At 37.0% G+C, this 18,210-nt stretch overlaps 1 protein-coding gene across 1 annotated transcript; it reads left to right on the forward strand.

Annotated features, from left to right (window-relative positions):
• Nucleotides 1-10,295: 10,295 nt before the first annotated feature.
• On the forward strand, nt 10,296-12,824 carry LOC145059005 (uncharacterized). Its single transcript, XM_079006876.1, has one exon. The coding sequence runs from the start codon at nt 10,296-10,298 to the stop codon at nt 12,822-12,824; it is 2,529 nt and encodes an 842-aa protein (XP_078863002.1).
• The last annotated feature ends 5,386 nt before the right edge of the window (nt 12,825-18,210 follow it).

Genomic DNA, 18,210 nt, shown 5'->3' on the forward strand with positions numbered 1-18,210 from the left:
GTCCAGTGGAACACTAGCAGGCTCGCAACCTGTAGGTGTTGTGAATGATGTGTTCACCGGTGTACTCTAAAAACCCATTGACATGTATTGCGAGTGGACTCTCGCAAACGATACTGTCAATAAACGAGATAGCCCTAGCAGCTGTGCTCAAAGGATGATACTGGAAGCTGCGCCTCATATAGAATGTCACAATTCTGGCAACTGCGCCTAAGTGATAAAACTAGCAGCTGTGCTTGACAGCTGTGTCATTGACAACGATGGACTTCGTACCTATTCCTTAGGATAATCCTTAGGAATGAATGAATGAATGAATGACAAATAGCTGATTCTTAGGGTAGACCCTTAAGAGTAAAGAAGATAATGGGGATGGGTAATTGGGTTAACTGTTTGATGATTAAACATAATAATTATATTATTGTGGGTTGAAAATCCTATGTACTCACCAGGTTTCCCAACCTGACCCACTCAGTTTATTTATATCACAGATGTTGATATCAAATCACATTACACTGAGAGATTAATAAGATATAAATCACTAGGGATAATGAATGTAAGTTCTGTTTATGCTTATGTTTCTGTATTGACGATAACATCCCAAATGTTTTAAAATGATTAAAAATACTATTCTTCGAAAATGACTTGATAACACATTTATTGTGTTTTACTGGGAACAAATTCCGCAACACTTTTAATAAAAAATATTACTCTGATTTTCAAACAAGCATAAACAAAATCGGTCTTTTCTGGCCGTGAAAATGGAGATGTCACACACACAGAGAGAGAGAGAGAGAGAGAAAGAGAGGATTTTATTAACTTTCTGGAACTATTACAAGCACTCAAAATTGTATCTCACTTTGACCTCTCATGGAAATCTAGCAATTTACAATGATGAGGGTATGAGTCTATTTATACTTGAGGAATCAAACCTAAAACCTAAAACCTTAATGAACCAAGCCCATTGGCCCATAGGCCCATGAATGGTGACAACCAATCATATTCTACCATGCATCATCTTTTGGGATATTCTTCCATCTGGAGCATCATAGAGGACTTCATAGCATACTTAGCTCATTAAGGACTAAGATGGTCCATCTTGCACCATGATTGCGAAAAAAGTGTAACATCCCGAATTTCCAAATAAATTTTTTTCATTTTCAATTAATCAAAACGTTACCATAAAATATGAAATCTCAATGACAACTGTTCTCAAAACCCATAACATCAACATTTCATTTCAAATATCAGAGTGTCTCCATATAAAATGTCGGAGAGTGCATGTCGCGCCATCAAACCTTTCCCTTTCCGTTAGGCTCTAAAGTACCTGAAACAAATCAAAAAACTGTGAGCTAATGCTTAGTGGGTTCCCCAGAGCATACTCCCACACAATCCACATAATCATATAATCTGTATTAGGTATATAAGCTACCTAAACCACATAAGCCATGCATACAAACATATAAGGATGTCGTGGGCTCCTCCCAGGGTCTTATACCTACATGATATGGGTTCCCCCAAGGTCTTTACTACTTGCCATGGGCTCCCCCACATGGTCCTATATCCAACTGTCATGAGCTCCCCCCGGGGTCTTCCATGAAAATAACATAATAGTCAACTAGCATATCATATATCACAGAAATATCTATCATACTACATAACTCAAACATAAACATATAGGGATGATGTGGACTCCATCCAGGGTCTTACTCATATGTGTCATTGGCTCCCCCACATAGTCTTAACTACTTTCCATGGGCTCCCCCACATGGTCTTATATCCAAATGCCACAGGCTCCCCCCGGGGTCTTCACATATCCAGTCAATAAGTACTAGCACATTCTCATATACATGCATACCATACATATAAATAGTGAATCCACAATAAACACTACAACTAATTAAATGGGCCGGTCGTGGTGCCTTCAACCCATTGGTATGGTGAGGAAACTCACCTCTAAAGAAATGTTGCACCGATAAGATAAGTCCAAACTCGTAACTCCAACTCAACTGCCTACAACCACCATGTGACTAACTTTGTCAAAATCCTGAAATACCAAAAATACCCTTATATTCCAACTTGGTTAATCATGGTCAAAGTCAAGGTCAACAGTCCATGTTGACCCCAACTCGTCGAGTGCATCTAGCAACTTGTCGAGTTCCTTTAGAGTCCATAAAACCGAAAACTCGAGTCAACTTTTCGAGTTCTTTAGTGTCCAGGAGACCGAAAACCCTAATCAACTCGCCAAGTCATCTCACCCACTCGCCGAGTTCGCTCAGAATCCAGAAGGCGGGTAAACTCTGCCCAACTCGTCGAGTTGGCTATGCAACTCGTTGAGTTCCTTCAGCCTTTTTTATGTTCACTCCTGTACAGTTGAATCCAAGGCTCCAAACTACAGATCCAGTCCCTAGGGTGTGGTTTCCAAGTAAAGTTGCCAACTTTAAGTGCATGTAAGGCTTCAAGAGGCTAAAATGCTAAAACCAAAATTGATAATAGGTTTAGGGCATGAAGAAGGGTCCAGCTTGATAAAATCGATAACTTTATGACTATAGAGGCCTAGAAGAGTTCGGATCTGATGTTACAACTTAAATTCATTCCCAACTTCCAAAAATAGGTCCAAAATGGGCTAAAAGGCCCTAATCTCTTGAATGGAGAGATCTAACAAAAGAAAGGTTAAGGTAATAGCTTTTTACCTTCAAATGGTTGCTACAACTGAGTAGACGTTGGATCTATAGGCTCCTTCTCGTTCCAAGCTCTTAAATCTTTGAGTTCTTCAATAAATGTACCAAACACACACTCTTTAGCCTTACACACACTCAATATGGAGGGTTATCTAGATTAGGATTTGCTTCTGGACTGTAAAGACGATGAGGGAGGCCACAAATGGACCATTAGTTCTTTATATAAGGTGCAAAACCTGAAAAATTAGGGTTTTCCTTTCCAGCACCTACTCGTCGAGTTGGGGCTCCCAACTCGTCGAGTAGGGTCCTTTACTCGCGTCCAGAAAAATCTTTACATGACGAGTTGGAGCTCCTCAACTCTTCGAGTTCCAGTCCAAAACCCTAAAACTTGAAAAAAAAACATTACCTGGAGCAAGCGTTACAAATCTCCCCCACTTGAACTAGACTTCGTCCACGAAGTCTGCTGATGCAAAAAAAATCTGGGTAATGCTCTCGTATCTCATCCTCCGGCTCCCATGTCCATTCCGAGCCCCTCCGGTGTTGCCATTACACCTTCACTAGCTTCACCTATTTATTACGAAGGACCTTAGTTTTCCTATCCAAGACCGCAACGGGCCTCTCAATTAGTTCAGGCTCTCATCCACCTGAATGTCATCCAAAGATATAACCGCAGCCTCGTTAGTGACACACTTCCAAAGCTGAGAGACGTGGAAGATGTTATGAATCTGACTAAGCTCGTTTGGCATATGCAAACAGTAAGCCACCTTACCCACCTGGGCGGTAATCCTGAACGAACCAATATACTTGGGCCCTAACTTGCCCCTCTTCTGGAACCGAATGACACCCTTCCACAGTGACACTTTCAGCAATACGAAGTCTCCCACCTAGAACTCAAGATCCGAGCGACGCCGGTCAGTATAGCTCTTCTGATTGCTTTACGCGACTCGCAGCCTGTCGCGCACCTGATGGATCAACTCGGTAGTCTTAAGCACCACCTCGGTGCTTCCCATGACTCGGTGCTCAACTTCACCCCAACAAACCGGGGTCCTACACCTCCGACCATTGAACATCTCAAATGGGGATCGTTCGATACTAGCATGGTAACTGTTGTTATATGAAAACTTTTCTAGTGGGAGGTATGTATCCCAACTCCCTCCGAAATCTAGAACGCATGCCCGCAGCATGTCCTCGAGCGTCTAGATCGTCCGCTTGCTTTGGCCGTCTTTCTGGGGGTGATGTGCAATGTTGAAGTGTAACTGCGTGCCTAATTCCTCACGGAACTTCCTCCAAAATTTGGATGTAAACCGGACATCCCGGTCAGAGACCACTGACACCGGTACACCGTGCCTAACCACCACCTCTCGCACATAAATATCTGCTAATCTCTCATCAGAGATGCTCTCGGAGATCGGAATAAAATGGGCACTATTCGTCAATCTGTCCACAATAACCCATATATATATATATATATATATATATATATATATATATATATATATATATATATATATATATATATATATATATATATATATAGAAACGCTTCTCATTCGAACCCTAACGAATGGGGGAAGTTTAGGACGGTTTTTGGAGGCCAGAAGGGTTTTATGAGGCTGTGGTTTTTGAGATTTTAACTTAGATATCAATTTTGAAGAAGATCAAAGGCAATAACATATTACTTTTATCTTAATCTTTTGCATAAACCATGTTTCAATCATTAGATTATGTTTTTAGTTTGTTATTTGATGTAGATATAATCTAAAAACTCATAACTTCTGTTTAAGATAGATGATTTTGTGATGATGGTTTGATTTTGTGGTTGGATTAATTGAATTTGGTGAGTTTTTTTTTTGTTAAGCTTGTTAAAGAACCTTATGTGTTAACAATAACTATTTTCTGTTAAGTAACCAATAATTAAATTGCATGAACGTCTCTTAGTTGCTAATCTCATATGATTTATGTGAAAACATTGTTATATGCCTAGGAATAGCGAACGTGAAACTAGGGTTAACTAGAAAATATGTAAGTTAATGTGTGAGCTTGTGTGATGAACCATCAACAAGGAGTTAATTGAATTAGCATATTTGATTAGCTTACTACAAGTCTTACTTAACCCGAATCAATAAACTAGGAAATCTATTAGTTTAATCACTTGACCACTGCTTGAATTAATTTGTTTTCTAAGGATTAGTAAAAGCGAACGTGGACCTAATCACACTAATCGGTAGCCAAAGCCAATTAATCCGTTGTACTTGTCATAAAATCAACCATAAGAATAGATGATTCAAAACCTAAATAGAAGTCTTCTTCATTACTGAATTTAGGTAATTGGTTATTTGCTTTAGCTGTTAGTTGCTTAGTTTGAGTGTTAGTTAAGTATTTAAGTTTTAGTCTTGTAAAACTAGAGAAAACCCTTTTTTTACTTGTTTTATTTAGATAATTTTAGCATTTATTTTAATTTTTTACCGTTCCCTGTGTTCGATACCCTACTCGCTTGAAATATATTACTAATCGATAGGTACACTGCCTTTCGTGTGTTTATTTTGTGTCTAAGTTAGTAGGATTAAAACTAGTGCATTCCACACACATCATAAATGATGGGTTTTGGTCATAAGACATCCTATGTGCTCATACAAACCCTAATGCTTGGATCTAGGTTTCTCTATTGTACATACTTTGAATCCAAGACTTTGAACCCTAATTCTAGCATATGGAAATCAGAATTCACATGTAATTAGGTTTAAGAACATACCTTGATTGTTATATAGCAATAACAATCCAATTCCTCCTTGAATTGACCTTGGAAAGCTGAGAGTCACAAGTGTCACTCCTCTAATGGCTTACAAACACCATAAGCAAGTGGAGAAGGTATAAAGAGAGAGGAGGGAGGTTAGAATTCGTCCTTAGGACCTCTTGGGAAGGGTTAGACGAATTCCTATGCCTTAGGGGGTTTATATAGGTGTAAAGATTAGGGTTTTAGTCCTTATCCTTATCTAGTTGCTTGTCCACCAAGCAACCATAAGATAAGTCCTAGAAATCCTTATCCTAGTCAAATTCTAAGGGATTTACACCTCAAATTCGTTCACCATATATATAAGATAATCCTTACCTTATTTTGTAACTATCACATAATTACAATTCAGCCCCTCAAGTTTAATTAATTACACTTGATCACAAAATTAATTCTTAATTAATTATTGACCAATATTAATTAAACAAATATGATTTCTCCTTTAATATATTATTCTTATAACATATTAATAAATCATAATAACCTCTCTCTCTATTTATTTCTCCAATCAAGTTGCTTTGGTGAAGGCAACCCAAAATGACCATGCACCATCGGGTCAAGTACATACCAAAATAGTTATGGACTTAGACACTAATCCAACAGTCTCCCACTTGGATAAGTCTAACAACTATTCTGCGTATGACTTCGGATCCCGATCTGCAATCGTAGCTTTCCAAAGCTGCTGTCAACTCTGATCATATCAAATACGCGTGTCCTTAGATAAGGGATCATATATTCCTCCATTCTAGATATCATATGAGATATGATTTCAAATCATTCTCTTTGTACTATTTCTCGATTTCTGATTTATGACGACTGACTAATTGAACAAATCAAATTAGCCCTAGCCCGGCCGAGCATTTACGTTTGTCATCACAAAATCATCGAGGGGCCCAAAGATATCGCCTTTATCCTACTTTGAATAAAAGAAATGGATAAACTTTGATACAATGCTCGCTTGCACTCATGCACCGAATCACACACAACAATATGTTTTATAACACCAAGTTACTAGTGCGTTTACATATTATCAATGTGTAACCGATTTGCAAGATACAACTCACACATCTTGGTTTCAAGAATATAAGATGTTATTGTCTCACCAATCACTCGTGATACAATCCATGGAGTGATCCAAGTGAGCGTGGGTCTAATCCAATGCTCAAATCACATTCATAAGCACTCATGAACGTTGCAGCAAACATTTGCTTATGTCTAATACTCTTTTAGACAATCCACACACCAATTCACGACAGTCTTCATTCATATCTACTTCCAACATATGAACGACTGTGGCCCGTTTGAATAATTCGATTATTCTTAATAAACTCAATTATTCTGGAAGTCAAAACATGCAAATGTGAAACACAAGAATAATACTAATCCCGTATGGCCTCAACCCTTTGAGCATAAATAAAACACCTTTTATTTATCACCATATTGATTACTCATTATTTGTAGTTTCGGGTAATCGACTTCTTACTTGAATTACAACACTTGTCCCATGCTCCTAGCATGCACACAATGTTTACCTATGGTTCTTACTTTGTGAATTAGATCACATTGAACACATTTCCAATCATTCTCATTTCACAACTCCAAATCCTTTTCATAAGTGAAAGAATATCAAATTCTTGCTACTTATAGAATATGCTAGATTCTAACATTCTATGCAACTTATTCTTTCGTAATGTCATTGCACCAAAGTCACAAAGACTATTGCCAATGATATTACAAAGTCTTCTATCGGAGATTGTTACAAGACAATTCCATAGATGTGATGTCTCTCACTCAAAGTACTTTCTTTGAACATCCTTTTGCATAGAAGTTTCTAATTTAGTCATAGATTTCTCAATATTCAATTCCCAATATGGACACACTTCCATATGTTCCATATGACAACTCATTCTTAATAGAATCTTATCTATTCATAATGATGTCGATATGGTCCATCCAATACGGAAACATTTCCATATTTTCCAATACTATACTTCCAACTACTCACAAGCGACCAATCCTCGTCGAACTTTGGATTGTCCTTTGATAGTTGTTTAATTGTTTTAGTCTAAACCGATTCTAGTCCTTTTTCCCTCTAAATGTGCTCGACATTTGGAAAATTTTAGAATGGTCAAACATTAAAGCATTTGCAATCGATCATATACCCGAAGCGTATGGGACACGACGCATAATGTTTTATTTGCTATGTTCTCAAAATTCAAATTGTGAAGAGGGATGCCGTAATCATAATCGAAATTTTAAGAACACACTTTGTACCTTTGACTAAATTTTATTAACATTTCTCAACCTAAACCATTAGATTTGAAATGAAGCATAATATTCTCTCCCTTAATTATAGCAAAACAACTCTTCAACTATTGCTACTTTGCAAAGTATGACTCTTGTTTTCTATAATTAATATTGCTAGCCTTGCAATACTTCCCTTAATAATCATACAATCATAACTTTTATGCTCCCACTATCTTGATGATTATTATAAAACATAACACTTATGCTCCCACTAGCTTCAACATGTATTCATAAACATCTTAACTTTCAGAAAAACAATGCTTATTGAATTTGTTAAGTTCATGTTTCTAATACTTAGTGCTTTGATAATCTTTTATCAAGGCTTCTTGAACTTATACACCTTTGCCTTCGATAGTTCATATGTGTGTCAAAATACTTAAGACTAATTGCCAAACCTCACAATTCAAATTATGGAAAGGGATACCGTAACCATAATCGAATTCGAGAATGCAATTTTTACAATCACTATCTTCTTAAAATCTCTCTTAGTGAAAGCATTTCCTCACAATCATTTTCATGAAGGAGGAAATCTTATGACACTTAGATTTAAACGATGTATATGTTCCTATCCATGTGAATTTGTCAAAACCAAAGTTTACGACGAATTCAAACTCATATGGATCGAACTTTCTTAATCTTGATTTCTTGCATTATGGTAGCACAGCTGCCCACCACGTCTTCCAAGTAGTTAAGTAGCTCACCTTTTCCTATCAATGTACTTTCCATTGATCAAGGTCCTTGCCTTTTATGCATTCAAATGAGAACTCATAGGACTCACATGCATAATTAACTCGATTGGATTGGCACAGAATCAAAATAATGTCAACACGATAGGTTGTAAACCTCAACTCGTGTGCTAGTGATGATCGATAAGGTTTATTTGATTTGTTCTTGAAACCTTTCAAGACTATTAAGACTCCCACTGACTCCTTGACATATACGATTCTCTTGTCAAAACATTTCTTGACAAATATTCAAGAGTTAGTGTAGCTTTTATCAAAACTCTTCATAAATTGGTCCTAGTTGGTCTTTGTCTTATCCAAGACATCACAACTTTCCACATTTGATGAATGTTTGTTAGGTGCATTTCATGCATTCATTTTTATAGTTTTAGTTCATAAAAGTGCATTACATTTAGGTTTAAACTCATGCATTTTGTATATTTTCGGGATTTTTCATGATGCAATTCCATTCACACGCTTTTAGGATATTTCAGGGACTTATGAAGGTTGGATCTTGTTGGAGGAAGTTATCAAGAGTTGGAGACAAAGTTGTAGAAGTTTTGGAGCGTTGAAGAGAAGAAATGAAGAATTTAGCTTCACAGGAGTTTACACGGCCGTGTAAATGTATACCTATAATTTACATGGGCCGTGTAAACGTATATGCAAGGACATTCTACTTCAAAGACCTGGAAGAATTAAGCATTCTACTTTTCTTGTTTACACGGCCGTGTAAATGGAACCCTTTGGTTTACACGGGCCGTGTAAACGTCTCGGCAGTTTTTAAAGTGGTTTTGTCTTCTTATAATTTAGACAATCAGTTTTGATGGAGGTTAGGTCGGATTTTGGGAGGAGAAGAGACGATTTTCAGAGCCTTTACAAGTAGATTAACACTTGGAAAACACTTTAATTTCTTTTTGTAAGTCAATTTGAAGTTTAAACTTGTTTGATTTGTAGTCCAACCTAGATATGTGTGGTTGATTTTATTATCATTTCCGAATCTGAACTCTTAAGTATGTGTTGTTAGGTTGTAACTTGAATTTGACTTATGTTTAACATCTAGTAATCTTTGATTTGATCTTAATCATGTGTTTGGTTAGTTCTCTTTTTCACTTGATCAATGAACTAGGGTTCTATTCAATCTAGTTAATCAAATCATGAAATTCGTATATGTTTTATGATTTGATGTTAGTAACACTCACTTACTTGGTTGTAATTAGATCAAAATTAGTGCAATCAAAGATTAAATGTTTATATTCCCAAGCTTAAGAGGAATGTTAAACATTGTTGGTAATTAGTGCAAGAACTTAATGTCATTTAATGATTTAATGCAAGAGCTTATTTGGGTTGAATCAATTAAATGAAGTTTTATTTAAAGAGCTTATTTTGAATAAAATACTTTTGCTAATTTGGATATTAGAGTTTATTAATATCCAACTTACCAACCTAGATTGAACATGAGTTATAATCATATTATATCTTTCAACATAATACATATATAAGAGTCAGAATCGGAAATGTACTTCTTTTACTACGTTTGTTTTCAATCTTTCTTATTTATGAAGTTTAATTCAAGTTTAAATACAAACCCCCATTTTAATATTACTTGTATTATGTGTGAAAATATGGCAAGATAAAAAGTCCCGTATCTCTGTGGACCGACCCTGCTTACTCTATACTATCTTTAGTATTAGAAATAGCAGTGATTTGAGTTATATTAATATTATTTTATCCCATCATTTGTTGGTTTGACAACTAAACAAATTGGCGCCGTTGCCGGGGATACGGTAGTACTAATTGTTTATGCCAAGATCTTTTCGCACAGGTACACCATTACCAGTTGATTTGGAGATAGAAAAATCTGCTAAACAGAGAAGGAAGCAAGCCAGACTTTTAAAGAAACAACAACAATCCAGAGCTTCTTCATCAAATCCATCAACTACATCCTCTCCAACATCCAAAAGTATCACCCCACCATCTTCACCTACTCCTACCATGGCAGACAACCATGGAGGAAATCAAAATCCTCCACATCCACCACCTGAACAAACCTTTAGACAATGGGCCACTCAAGATGTCACCCAACAGCCTTTGTGCATAAATTACCCTGCAGCAATCAACTTTGAACTCAAGTCTGGACTCATCCATTTGTTACCCTCATTCTGTGGTCTTGAGAATGAAGACCCACATAAATTCCTTAAGGAATTTCATGTTGTTTGTGTGGGTATGAAGCCACATGAAGTCACAGAAGATCAAATCAAGTTAAGGGCATTTCCCTTTGCTTTACAAGATTCAGCCAAGGAGTGGTTGTATGACTTACCACCGGGGTCAGTCACAACATGGAATGAACTTGCAAGGATGTTTCTGGATAAATATTTTCCCGAAATGAGAGCTTCAGCTTTACGTAGAGAGATAATTGGCATCAAGCAACAAAAGAGAGAAGCATTGCATACTTATTGGGAACGGTTCAAGAAATTGTGCTCAAAATGTCCACAACATGGGATTACCGAATATCAATTGTTGCAGTATTTTTGTGAAGGAATGTCATCTTGGGATAGGAGATTACTTAATGCATCAAGTGGTGGATCTATAGCTGATAAGACTCCAACAGAAATTAGAGTTCTTATCAAGAACATGGCAGAAGAGTCCAAGCATATAGTCCAAGAAGAAGAATGGTACATGGATGCACCCCGAGGTGTAAAGGAGGTCCAAACTCCTCAAATTGAAGCTCAATTGTCCGAACTTACAAAAGTGGTTATGATGCTAACCAAAGACAAAGGTGTGCAACCCACACCCCGTCCATGTGGTATTTGTACTCAAGTGGGGCATCCAACCGACATGTGCCCTCAACTTCAAGAGGAAGATTATGAAGAAGCAAAAACCATGGGAGGTTTTCTTAGGTCTAGTCAAAGGGGATATGAGCAGCCATTAGGTGATCAAAGATGGAACAACAATCAAGGTTGGGGAGGAAATCAACAAGGGAACTATCAACCAAGTCAACCACATCAATACCAACAAAGACCACCTTTTCCACCACAAAACTTTCAGCCAAGGCAACCACAACACCCTCCTCAACAAGCGGATTCATCAAGTATGTCTTTAGAGGACATAGTAAAAAGTTTGGCAACTAGTAAACAAGCTTTCCAACAAGAGACAAGAGCAAGCATAAAGAACTTAGAGAAACAAGTTTCACAGCTTGCTATTTCCGTAAGCAAACTAGAATCTCAAGGAAAGTTGCCTGCCCATACTGAAGCAAACCCAAAGCACAATGTGTGTGCCATCACATTGAGAGGCGAGAAAAGCTATGATGGTCCAAAATTTTCGGTTGATCAAAAAGAAGATGAAATAGTGGTTGAAGAGGCAACCAAAGAAGAGAAGGAGGAAGAGAAAACAAGCGAAAAGAAGCCTTTCATCGCCGAGTCCAAAGTCACACCTGCTCCATTTCCCGAAAGATTAAAGAGCACGAAGAAAGAACGGGAGGAGAATGACATCATGCAAATGTTCAAGAGAGTTCAAATCAACATTCCACTCCTCGAGGTCATCAAGCAGGTACCTAGATACGCAAGGTTCCTTAAGGATCTTTGTGTATCTAAAAAGAAATTAAAAGGAAATCAAGTCGTAACGGTTGGGGAGCATATATCCGCGGTTTTGCAAAAGAGGATGCCCCCAAAGTGCAAGGATCCTGGTGTCTTTACCGTGCCTTGCAAGTTGGGAAATCTTTATGTACCCCGAGCTATGCTTGATCTAGGTGAATCTATAAATGTCCTACCATATTCTCTTTTCAAATCAATTGGTGTAGGAACATTGAGCAAAACCGGTGTGATCATCCAACTTGCTGATCGGTCTTTGGTACACCCAAAGGGAGTATTAGAGGACGTGTTAGTGCAAGTTGATGGATTTGTCTTCCCGGCTGATTGTTATGTCTTAGATATGGGAGACGATGACTCTCCAAGTTCAAGTTCCATTCTTTTGGGTAGACCTTTTCTTAAAACTTCTAAAACAAAAATCGATGTCTACAATGGAACCTTGAGTATGGAATTTGATGGTGAAGTTATCAACTTCAATGTGCATGAAGCAAAAAAGACTCCTTTTGATGTTCAATCTGTTAATTTTGTTAATTTGATCCATCCCTCAACAAAAAAGGGTTTGAACTTGTCTAACAATGAATTTCTGGACTTAGTTTTGTCACGAAAACTAGACAGGGACAAAGCCAAAGAGCTTGCAAAGAAGTTTGATATGGATAATGAAGTGTTGGAGATTTTAGAGTTTATTGATGACAAGAAGCATGTGAGGAGTTATGATATGTTAGAGAGTCCCACGTATCGAGACTGAAGCACAAATAGTTGGGGTCCAAGTCGAGCCAACGACATTAAAAAGGGGCGGCTAACCGGGAGGCAACCCGGGGGTATTTTTGTCATTTCGTATATTTTCATTGTATTTTCTTTATTTTCAAACTTCCAAGTTGTTTTTCATGCTAAAAAAGGGTTAAAAATCATTTTTCGGGCAATAGAGTTTTAGCAGGTTGCAATTTCAAAACGTGAAAAAAAAAATCAATTTTTTTGGCCTTTTCAGAGGTTTACACGGCCGTGTAAACTTATGTTTTCCATTTCCACGGGCCGTGTAAACGATTAAACACGGTATTTTTGATTCAGGCATTTACACGGCCATGTAAAATCTCTCCTTTGATTTACACGGGCCGTGTAAACGCAAAAACAGGGCTGAACGATTTTAAGGTCAAATCTCGATTTTTCTAACTCATTCTTCACTCAATACATGCGATTTCCTCTCTTCCTACTGCCCCCTTCAAAAAAAAAACCTTCCAAATACTCAATCTTCCTCAATTTTGCATAAAAAATCAAGCTCCAAGGTATGAAATTCTTCTCTTTTCTTCATCTTCTTTATCTTTCACATCTATTTCAACCTCTCATGGCCGATTTTGGGGTTTTTGAGCAAAACCCTAGAATTTTTGAACCTCAAAATTTCGACCTAATGCTTGAAATTTCTTGTAGGATAAGCTTGGGGATAGCTTGGGGAAGCATTGGATATCATCTTACCACCATTATCAAGCACAAATTGGTATAATTGTTCCACACTCTTACTTTGTGCATTTAGATAGAACCTCATTTTTTTTTGGGTGATTTTTTTTTTGGTGAGACTTGCTAGTTCTTATGCTTCTATTGTCTTAATTGTGTGCAACTCTTTGTTGATTCATTTGGGTAATGGCTTCTCGGGGTAAAAGACCTAGAATTGGAACTTCACAAGATGAACAAGACCCACACCCCATGGACAACCCTTATGAATTTGGTCTAATTTTTTAGACCAATAGACAAGAGATATTGTATGCAAATCTTGTTACAAGAACCATGGGTGCTCAAAAATTTGTGGATATCCAAGCCCTCAAAGATTTGCATATCTATAAGGGTGTCCACAAGCTCTTTAAAAACATAGGATGGGGGGGTCTTTTGAATCTTCATGCAGTTAGTTACCAAACACCGATGTTGGAACTTTTGTCTTCCATTACCTTTGACTATCAAACTCATCTCCTGACTTTCCGTTTGCTCAATCAAACCCATCAAGTTCATGCTGACATTCTCTGTGATATGATTGGTGCTCCCAAAGCAAAAAGAGATGTATACACAGCAAAGGGCAGAAAAAATATCATTTTTGAGCAAAACTGTACAAATTTTTGGAGAAGCATTTCTTGTGAGTATGATTATCAGTCAGGAACAGCCAAAGCTTCTAGAATTATCCATCCGGTCTTGAAAGTCGCCCACCGGATCATTGCTTCTCTCTTATTCCCTCAAGAAGAGATTAGCAAGGCTAATAAGAAAGAGCTAGAAGTCTTGTGGTGTATGATTCATAAGCCTGCTGAAGTCCCTCATTTTGGTTGTTGGGTTATTCAAAAAATGCTCAGAAATGCTATGAGCCATGGTGGGCAGTTACATTGTGGAGGCATGATTTCTGTTATTGCTGAGCATCTTGGCCTCCATTTACCCAACAACCCAACAAACATAGTCATGGGTCGTACTCGTCTATCCATTGATGTTATGGAAACAATGCATCTTTTCCACCGCCTTCCCACTGGGGATGTTCATTGGACGGTAGATGGGAAAGAGTATCTATGCATCGACGGCAGAAACAAGAAGATACTCAATTTAGCCAATGACATTCCATCAACCACTTGGAAGCTCAAATCCAATTTAGGTGTTACAGTAGATCATAGTCCTCCACCCTCTCCTCCTCCTGCTCCTACTGCTGGTGCCTCTAGTTCATCTCGCCCCAATTCTTCTTCTGAACACAATCTTTATATGGGTGAGTTTGCACGTCTGAACCACCGTTACACAAGTATACAGCAGGAAATCGGAGAAATTTATACGGGTGTCACTGAACTCACTTCTGATTTTCAAGACTACCGTAACTTGCAAGAAGAGCATTGGGCCCAACAAGAGTTGCGTTGGGCTGAGCAGGATCAAAGATGGGCCGCTCAAGAGCAGCACAACCGCAACATTCATCACCTGCTAAGCAATATCCATAGAGTTCTTGTCCTCCCCACACAGCCGCAGCCACCATCAACATCTCAACCCCAATGGCCACCCTATTATCCTGCAGATTATCCTTCACAGTTCCCTCCATCTCAACCGCCCGGTCCTCAATAGGACAGCTATGCCTCTCTCCAAGCATCAAGGACGATGCTTATTTTAAGCTTGGGGAGGGGCATCCATCCATCTATCCATGCATTATCCCGTTGCATGTAGGTTGCATGTAAATTTTGTACATATTGCATTGCATTGCATTATTTTTCATTGCATAAAAATATAAAAAAAATCGATCCAATCCCAAGCAACCGAATCTTTTCAAAACAGTTGAGCAGGTAAATGAGTCATGTGCCTTGAAATTGGCTTGCTCTTTTTATTGAAAAATCTAAAAGCAAGTTAATCACACGAGCACATCTCCCGAAGCTACTTGTGCAAATCAGAAAATGAGAAGATTGTCAACACTGGAGCATAACAGCAGGTATGAGTCGATTCTTTGGGACATATGACCGGTCTTATGAGTAGTAATGCTCAATTGAACTTAAAATGCCAAATTCAAAAGTTCATAAAAAGAATGCAAAATCTCAATGTCCCGCCTTCCAGCGCTCTTAAAAGTCCTTTCTACTTATTCCCTTTTATATACCCTGCTTGAGGACATAGCTTTCAACTATACTTACGGGTTTTTGCATGTTGACATTTAGTCCCCCGAAAAATGTCTTAGAAGTCCTCACGGTAATAGACCGTGAGATGTCCCATAACAAAAAAAAAGTCAAGGACGAAAATATAAAGAAATCGGCCGAATAAATAATAAATTAAGTTTTATGTGTTAGCTTAGTTATTTGTATTTAAATAATAATAATAATATCAAAAAAAAAACAAAAAAAAAAAAAAAAAAAAACTATTATTAAGTTAATCTGTGACCTTTGGGATTCGAACAAGTTAACTCTGAGGGGTGTTCTACACTTAATCACCTAAAGCTAAATTGTTTAGGATTGATTGGTTGAAAGTTCGCTACACGGGTTCCATAGAAAGTCATGAACTTAATAATAGCAAATAGAGCTAATCTGTGGCCTTTGAGGTTCGGGCAAGTAAACCCGAGGGATCTCTTCAAATCTAGCACACTAAGGTCATTTGATTTGGATGTGTTGGTTGGAAGCCCGTTACACGGATTTCAAAGAAAGCCATGAGCTTTATTTGTAAAAAAAAATGTAATTAGGAAGTTTGTATATAGTTGTGTTTATAGTTTAATTAGATATTGTGTTTAGGAAAAATACCTGGCTGTCAAAAGATTCCCTTGGACTTGAATTTGAATTTATGACATTGGACTGAATGTTAATTACTTCGACTGGTGTAAGTGGTTTGAAGTTTGTAACCAATCTGGATAAATATTAGGGAATTTTTAGAAAATATTTTTCAGAAAAAGATTGTTGTTAACCAACAAATAGCTGGAATCGGACATTGTTATATTTTATGAAACAAAGATGGTTGAGCATGTTTTGTCACATATAATTTCACGAGAGTAAGACCATAATTTGTTCCAAAAATTGATTTGATGATATTGAAAAGGAATAAGTGTTGTGATCTTTGATTCTGTTGAGTTGTACTAGGGAGTGGCCATAGTCTTATCTCTATTATCATATAATATTTTGAAGATTAAAGCCAAGTTAACTCAAGGCATGACAGGTACATTCTCAACTATGGTACAAAACAGGGTAATTGGATTGGATCTTTTCATGTTTGTTTTTAATTTCATTCATTAAGTTTCAAATAGTTTTAACTTTAATTTATTTTCTTCTATTTTATTTTATTTTCTCCTGTTTAAATTCCTTGTTCTTTCTTGAGGACAAGAAAGGTTCAAGCTTGGGGAGATTTGTTAGGTGCATTTCATGCATTCATTTTTATAGTTTTAGTTCATAAAAGTGCATTACATTTAGGTTTAAACTCATGCATTTTGTATATTTTCGGGATTTTTCATGATGCAATTCCATTCACACGCTTTTAGGATATTTCAGGGACTTATGAAGGTTGGATCTTGTTGGAGGAAGTTATCAAGAGTTGGAGACAAAGTTGTAGAAGTTTTGGAGCTTTGAAGAGAAGAAATGAAGAATTTAGCTTCACAGGAGTTTACACGGCCGTGTAAATGTATACCTATAATTTATACGGGCCGTGTAAACGTATATGCAAGGACATTCTACTTCAAAGACCTGGAAGAATTAAGCATTCTACTTTTCTTGTTTACACGGCCGTGTAAATGGAACCCTTTGGTTTACACGGGCCGTGTAAACGTCTCGGCAGTTTTTAAAGTGGTTTTGTCTTCTTATAATTTAGACAATCAGTTTTGATGGAGGTTAGGTCTGAATTTGGGAGGAGAAGAGACGATTTTCAGAGCCTTTACAAGTAGATTAACACTTGGAAAACACTTTAATTTCTTTTTGTAAGTCAATTTGAAGTTTAAACTTGTTTGATTTGTAGTCCAAACTAGATATGTGTGGTTGATTTTATTATCATTTCCGAATCTGAACTCTTAAGTATGTGTTGTTAGGTTGTAACTTGAATTTGACTTATGTTTAACATCTAGTAATCTTTGATTTGATCTTAATCATGTGTTTGGTTAGTTCTCTTTTTCACTTGATCAATGAACTAGGGTTCTATTCAATCTAGTTAATCAAATCATGAAATTCGTATATGTTTTATGATTTGATGTTAGTAACACTCACTTACTTGGTTGTAATTAGATCAAAATTAGTGCAATCAAAGATTAAATGTTTATATTCCCAAGCTTAAGAGGAATGTTAAACATTGTTGGTAATTAGTGCAAGAACTTAATGTCATTTAATGATTTAATGCAAGAGCTTATTTGGGTTGAATCAATTAAATGAAGTTTTATTTAAAGAGCTTATTTTGAATAAAATACTTTTGCTAATTTGGATATTAGAGTTTATTAATATCCAACTTACCAACCTAGATTGAACATGAGTTATAATCATATTATATCTTTCAACATAATACATATATAAGAGTCAGAATCGGAAATGTACTTCTTTTACTACGTTTGTTTTCAATCTTTCTTATTTATGAAGTTTAATTCAAGTTTAAATACAAACCCCCATTTTAATATTACTTGTATTATGTGTGAAAATATGGCAAGATAAAAAGTCTCGTATCTCTGTGGACCGACCCTGCTT

The sequence above is a fragment of the Lactuca serriola genome, chromosome 1 (assembly GCF_051521515.1).
Source record: "Lactuca serriola cultivar US96UC23 chromosome 1, Lser_US96UC23_V15, whole genome shotgun sequence".
Lineage (NCBI taxonomy): Eukaryota > Viridiplantae > Streptophyta > Magnoliopsida > Asterales > Asteraceae > Lactuca > Lactuca serriola.

What these genes read in the sequence shown, in the direction of transcription:
- LOC145059005 (XM_079006876.1), top strand. Translation starts at nt 10,296, where the DNA reads ATGCCAAGATCTTTTCGCACAGGTACACCATTACCAGTTGATTTGGAG.